The 7313-nt window shown below is 46.6% G+C and overlaps 1 protein-coding gene across 5 annotated transcripts in view; it reads right to left on the reverse strand.

Moving 5' to 3' along the window:
* Window positions 1–7313, reverse strand: part of MYO1E (myosin IE) — a 159303-nt gene that overhangs the window by 82902 nt on the left and 69088 nt on the right. For 2 of the 5 annotated variants that reach the window (XM_072043626.1, XM_072043624.1), the window contains exons 4-5: window positions 6763–6886; window positions 5110–5209 (exon numbers count right to left, since the gene is read on the reverse strand). In XM_072043626.1, the coding sequence (XP_071899727.1) occupies window positions 5110–5151 (42 nt within the window). In that variant the 5' untranslated portion in view covers window positions 5152–5209; window positions 6763–6886. Of the gene's footprint in view, window positions 1–151; window positions 169–2813; window positions 3208–5109; window positions 5210–6762; window positions 6887–7069; window positions 7088–7313 lie in introns of those variants that run through there. The other 3 variants (XM_038184873.2, XM_072043627.1, XM_027467107.3) reach the window with 3 other exon arrangements.

Consider the following 7313-nt stretch of genomic DNA (forward strand, 5'->3'; position numbering starts at 1 on the left):
ATTTCTTACAGGAAGGTGGCTTAAGACAGTATAAGGTCCCAGTTAACATCACACAAACTCTTTTAGGACCAAATCCTAAAGCCTAGCAAGTCCACACAGTGTAATTGAGCCATTTTCATTTCTGCAGACTTTCACGAGCACTACATGTAACCAAGACCTCCCCAGCATCTTGCTGGATTGAGCTATAAACATCCGACCTCTACTCATATCAAGTTATGTTGAACTTCTGTACAGAGAAAAATCAACCAGTTCTCCTTCCACCTTTGTTGAAGAGGTGGAAACAGGAAGCCACCAAACATGCCCAGAGAACACACATTCTGACTGCAGCACAACAGCAAAATGCTTGTATTGAAAAGCTGATTAAAGGCAACATGTGAACACATGTTTTTTGCTTGACATGAGTGAAATAGAAAACCCTGGCTTGATTTTGATATCTTCTGCTCAAAGATACTCCAGATGCTGTTGAAGCTGCTTTCTCTTGGAGAAAAGCCCTCCCTTTTCATTCTCCTCAGTGACAAAGTGGTAACAGGTAACAAATTGGTACCAAACTTCAGTAAAATTAATGTATAACACATCGTACAAAAGCAAGCCAAGCTGATCACTGATGAGCTGCTGTTGGGATGTTTTACATAACCATGGTAGCAGTTTATGCCTTACCAACAGTATTATGTTATCTCATTAGTGTCCAACATCTTACCCTTGAGAAAGCCAGAGCCAGGTGGCAGTGCTCATGGGAATAATCCATCATTGAAAGCCACGGAACTACTTTAAGTTCAAGGTTTAAGATCAGACCTTAAAACACATTATGACAGGACTTTAAAAAAAATATTTCTGTAGCTCAATTCAGATTCTCCATGCAACTCGAAGTAACATATCCTCTGGTAGGCCCTCCAATGCAACAGCATGAATTATCTAATTGCACTGTGACGGTCAAGTGAAAATAATTTCAAATTCATAGCATAAAAGCAAAAGCTGCAGAAAATTCACCTGATCTTATGTGCCAATGCAAGAAAGTTTCAGCTGAGTTTTGCTGGGAGGTTTCCCAAATATTAAGGATCTAGTCCATGACCGAACTGGAACAACTTTATGCTTAGCACAATACAGATTTTTGAAGTTGCAGCTAAACCATTAGAAGCTCTGGCTTCTTCACTCAGAGGGTGGTGAGGCACTGGCCCAGGCTGCACGCAGAAGCTGTGGCTGCCCCAACTGTGGGGGTGCTCAGGGCCACGCTGGATGGGGCTTTGGGCAGGTGAGAGGTGTCCCTGCCCATAGCAGGGGGGTACAACCGGGTGATTTAAGGTCCCTTCCAACCCAAGCCATTCTATGATTCTGAATTTAAAAAATTATAAAAAAGTAAAAAATAAACAAAAGGAACATGTTTCAAGATAAAAATCCCAACCATCATCAATGTTCCTTAACGCTGTCAGCTTTAACACAGTTTTGCGCCATTCTTTCCCATTCCCACGTCATACTGCAGTGTACGGCCACAAAAATGCTCACCCATTCCATGACTGCAGAACTCCTCCCGAAACCACGCTGTTAACCGGATATAGATATTGACCTGGCTTAAAAATAAACCAGCACAAAAGTGCATGCACATCGCTAAGTTGCACAGAGCTGCGGTCTTGCCAGCAGCCCCAAGGAGGGCAATGCACAGTGGCAGAGGCTGAAAGAGAAGGAACGTTTGCCCTGGGGTCACCACCTTTGTGCACTCTGCTACATCAAACTACCTGAAAATCAGCATGTGAACCTGCCACTGGTGTCAGTGGTGACTTCTCCCACCCCCCCCCACACACAAATCAAAACTGTCAAGGCAAAAATAAGGGAAACAACATTATTATTACTTTTTTATACAGCACAGAAGAGTGCAAAGTTACAGGACAGCAGCGTGAGTCATGTTCGTAAGCAGCCATTAGAAATCCTGTCAGACAGTCCCTCTGCCAGCTACATTATAAAACACCACCTGCTAATGGATTATCAAACAATCGTCTGGGTATAGGTCTTAGAGAAAGCAGTGCTTTTAAAAACATCAATCTTTTCTGTCCTGATTGTAATGATTGCTTAGGGAGAACCATAAAAGTACTGTTCACGAGCCAGGCAAAAACTGCCTGTGTAGTTCCTAGAAGAGAATATCTTCTAATTAGAAGATATCTAAACTAACTCTCTTAGCTTGATAAAGTAACATTTGTTGAGTGTGTTACCAATTATTTGCATGCATTTATGAGAGCTACGCCGTGATTAAAGCCCTTCCTCGGAAGGGAATTCTTGGCCCCCGCTGCAGCTGTGCTGCAGACAGGCTGATCCCAGCGCAGTGCCAGCAGGCAGATGTCTCTGCATGACCTGTGCCGCGGCTCCTACCTGCCTGGACGGGTTATCAGCGACACGATAACCCGGAGCACGACACCCAGCTCCTACCAGGAAGTCCGCAGGCACCACAGGTATCCGCGAGGTAACGCGCCGAGGAGCAAAGGTCGCTCCCTGAGTTCCTGGAGGCCGATGTGAGGCACCTGGGGACCCCCGGGCACCGCCGCCCCTCAGCTCTGCCTCCCGGCGAGGCAGCCCCGCGGGCGCTGTGCTCGGGGCAGGTGTCCCGGGGCAGGGCTCGGGGGGAGCCCTCCCGCCCCGCACGGCCGCGTCACCCCCGGGCACGCTCCCGGTGCCGCGGGACGAAGCCGCCGCCAGCCTCGCCTCAGGTGCGGCCGCCGCGCTCCCCCCGGCCCCTCGCGGGGGCGGCCCCGACCCCGACCCCGACCCCGACCCCGACCCCAGCCCCAGCCCGTCGCCTCCCCGCCGCCCCCCGGCCCCGCGCCTACCATCGCGGCTGCTCCGCGCTGCTGCGCTGCCCGCGGCTCCGCTGAGCGCCGGCCCGGCCGCAGGAGGCAGGGGGCGGGCGGTGGCGGCAGCGAGCCCGCCCTCCCCTCCCGCGCGCGCAGCTCTCGGCACGCCGCCGGGACGGGCTGGGCTGGGCTGGGCCGGGCCGGGCCGGGCCGGGCGGGCGCTGGGGCTGGCGGCGGCGTGGAGCAGCGGCTGCCCCGCGCGGGGCCGTGCCCATAAATGGCGAAGTCTCCGCGGCGCAGCCAATCGCCGCCCGCCCTGCCCGCAGGGAACCCCGCCCCCGCCCCAGCGCCCGCTCCCGGGCTGCGGCGCCCCCCGGCCCGCCCAAGGGGCAGCGGCGGCTCCGGGACCGAGCCCCGGGAGGGGACGAGCGGTGACCCGGGGCCGTCACCCGGCAGCGCGACCCGCAGCCTCCCTCTCTCCCTCCTCCCGCTTCAGGCCTCGGCTCCGCCGTTCGCCCGGCCCCTCTCCGGGCACGTCCTTGTCGGATTGCTCAGACACAACCGGTACCGGTGTGAGGGGAAGGGGATGTTTGCGTTGAGAGAGGAGCCGTGTGGTAAAGGTGATCTGCCATTAAAACAAAAACACACCTGGGAAGCGAGCAGGAACAGAGCTCCACGCTTCGCTTCCCAACAGAAGGCAGCAGCGGTTGCGTTGTACGAGGACAGAAACAATTTGCCTAACATCTCATTTGAAAATGGAAACGTTACAGAAATTTGCAAGTCTAACATAAAAATCAGCGAAAGAACTTGTAAGAATCCACACAGCATACAGAGGACAGACACGACAGAGTCTCCCTAGGTTTTACAGGCTTTTCTATTCGCTTTGGATTTGGGTGTTTCTTAATGTCTAGGTTTGCTTTCCTAAGACACACGTTTGCATGTATGTGTCTACATACAAACAACTTTATAACAAGCTATAATAAACACAGGAAACACAGGATAATTAAGGTTGGAAAAGACCTTTGAGATCATCTGGTCCAACCATCACCCTACCACCAATGTCACCCACTAAACCGTGTCCCTAAGCGCCAGGTCCAACCTTTCCTTGAACACCCCCAGGGACAGTGACTCCACCACCTCCCTGGGCAACCCGTTCCACTCTTTCTGAGAAGAAATGTCTCCTCGAAAAAAAACAAAACAAGCAAAGAACTCAGTTTGTGGAAGAAGATTTAAAAAGTGCATTTGCACCACATAGCTAATAGAGAAACTAGTCCCAACTTCCCTGCATTTTACATGTGCTGCTAGGGTCCATCTACTGTAGATGGACAAACAAGATGACTTTTAACAAAAAATTCAGAGCCGAAAGCATCTGTGCTCTGCCTCTGTACTAACCTTTGCACAGTGTGTACCAAGCAGTCTAATTTACAATAAAGTCTTTTCATGCTTTTAAACATAGTGGTTTACTTCTGCTTATTTTAATGGTAAACATTGAATTCCCAAGCTGACTATATTAAGTGAATGATACTTATTCAACATCCATGCTCAGAAGCAGGGGAAGGCATTTCCCTTCCAATGTGAGTGGTGGTGTGCCTAAATGTTGTGCATGCCTGAGCTCCTCCAGCTAATCATGAGTAACAGTCATCTCTGAGGAAGGCAGAACTCACATTTTCATCTTAAGGAGCTCCAGCAGAGTGAAAAAAAGAAATCTGTGTACATTTAAAATGAAGCACAAAATTTAGAAGTGGTGACATTTATATCATGAAATTCATATTGACAGGTTACCTGTAAAAGACCTAATTTGAAAAGATGCAAGAATTCCCTGTATCAAGAACTTCCATCATTTTTTTCCAGCAAGCTCATTCATGCATATATTGTTTGACAGTGTTGTGTTTGGTTAGCAATACTATTTCATGCAAGGACGTGGTAGCATAAAAAACTATCTTGAGGATATTTTTTGGATGCAAGGAGTTGCAGTGCTTGATCTTCCTGATATTGATCACTATTGCTAAGCTTCAGGGAGACATTTAAGCTCAAGTTTCACTTCAGTGCCTGAGTAGGTTGATTGGCTTAGCATAAGGGACTTGTCTCAGGGCTACAGGCACAGTGCTGATGGATCCAGCACAGCCTCTGCCATCATGCAGTTTGGAGCCTGCACTGCACCAGTCAGTGCCACAAAGAGAGAAGCTGTTGCCTCCTCCATCGTGCAGCTGGTAACCCACACATGTTTCTACCTACCCACAGCCTGGTCGACTGAGCCAGCACAGAACAGGAATCAGGCTGGTGCTAAAATGCATAAAGACTAAATTGTCTTCCAAAATACCCTATCACTTACCTCTGGAAACATCACAGAATACAATCGTCCTGTGCTCTTCATTCTAAAAAAATGTACTGCGGCTTCAGAAAGAAGTAGCTCTTATGAGCAGTCAGTGAATCTGGAAAAGATTAGAAATTTTAATGAAATAGGCACTGCCCTGACTGATTTTTAATTGGCTAAAACAGGCGGCAAAGGAAAAAAAAAATAGCATTACTGCTTTTCTCTTACTCAGGAAATACATTTAGAATAAGTTTTCCAAGCCACATATTTGTGTTCTGTTGATCACAATCATTTCATTAATCACTTAACTAATGCCTGAAGGCCACTAAAATAAGGCTTAATACCCTTAACAAAATATCATACTTTCAGTTAGAAAACCACACAATCTGGTACTTCTTAGAAAGATGAAGGATTTGTATCACAGAAAAGCAAATGGTATTAAATTAAGGTCATTTTAAAAATTCAATGCAGATATCTTTGCTGTATCTGCTTTCCAAAGAATAAACATACACTTCAGTAATCTTAACATTTTCTAAATGCTAAAATGCAGATGGTTACATTCTGCCCGCAGTTACAAGCAGTGAATGTAGAATCCTACTTACAGAAAATAAAGTAAGGATTCAGCAATTTCTTCATATGAAATGCAGGGAGAAGTTAAATTATATATCTAAAACAAAACCAGAATTTTATGACTTTAAATGTGGTGAAATCAATGATTAGGACAGGATCTCCACATTGGATGGAGAGTACAATCAGTTTAACTCTTTTTTACTCCGTCTCAATATCTAACAAGAGTCTCCTCCTTCCCTCCCTTTTGCTGGCCTTTAATTAGAGAAGCATACCTGTTCAGGAAAAATTCTTATTAACATGTTCATCTAAAATATCACTGGAGTAAATGTACCGTAACAAAGTCAACAGCCTTCTTCACCCCCTGTTTTTCTGAGGCTCTTTTTTTTTTTTTTTTTTTTTCCCTCATGTGGCTTTTTAATCTGGATCTGATTAAGAGAAGCCTCAGACTAGAGATGCTCCAAATACACAGTGTTGAGTTCTTCTCCAAGTGCAAACTGAAACGTATGAATAATGTTGTTATTCTCAAGGCTGCTATAGATCTGGAAGAACTCCACAAGGACTTGGTAACCAAGAAGTTTTGTCTCCTGTATTCCTGTGGCTTCAGTTGAGCTATGTGGGATCACATCAACAAAAGTACAAGGATTGTATTTGTTTCCTCAGAGGAAGATTTACTAAAAACCTACAGAAGTTTTTAAGATCAAAACTTTATGTTTGGATGAGCAACCTGATCTAGCATCAATATTAGCCCTGCTTTGAGGGGGTAGTTGGACCAGATTACCTCCTGAGGTCCCTTTAAACTTAAATTACTACATTCTGTAATTCTATGATTACTCAGAATGGGGCTCCACAGGAATGAGACAGTAGAGCAGTCCATATAAATGATACTGCTGTGCCTTGATAGTGAAAGTGATCTGAATTTACCTTAAAGAAAATAAATCTGTTTATTACCGATTATACTGAAGATACAGTTATATCAAATACAACAGTTTAGTACTGCTTTAGTTAGAAATATCAAGGAAGCAATATAAGTACAAAAGCCATGGTTTCTGGTAACACAAGTTGAAAAGAATATCTACGTGGGTCAAACCAAAGATCACTCACCTTATCGTCCTGTTTCGGCCTGTATGAACACCTAGGGATAAGTGTAAGAACAGACGAGCATTTCAGCATGACCGTCACACCTCCCAGAGCCCGCTGGGGCGAACACTGTTACCAGCGTGAAGGCCTGGAGGGAGAACACAGGCTGAGAGTGAGTCTGTGCATCAGTTTAACGTTAATTGCAAGGCTATGATAGAAAATATAAACGTTGATCTGTTTTTAAAATAAAGTAACCTTAATCAATTTGCTTCAAATAACAATTTGCTTTAAGCCCAAGTCCTGCAGCCATATCTATACTAGAAAACACTACCTCTCCAAGCAGTTCTTTTACAAGGATCCAAAACCAGGTGTGTGAAAACCACACCTGTGCGTGAACTCAGTTGGGGCACCAGCAGGTGAAGGAACACAGCTGTGCACAGGAACAAACCCGAGCACGCTCAGCAGAGGATCACAAGGACCGGGGGGCTGGTGAGAGGGGTTCCTCTACCAGGTGGCAGCAGGCTTTGGGGGACCCACCAGAAGCCCCCCGATGAGGAGGCCGTCGAGACGGCTAA

The sequence above is a fragment of the Anas platyrhynchos genome, chromosome 11 (assembly GCF_047663525.1).
Source record: "Anas platyrhynchos isolate ZD024472 breed Pekin duck chromosome 11, IASCAAS_PekinDuck_T2T, whole genome shotgun sequence".
NCBI classification, from domain to species: Eukaryota; Metazoa; Chordata; class Aves; order Anseriformes; family Anatidae; genus Anas; species Anas platyrhynchos.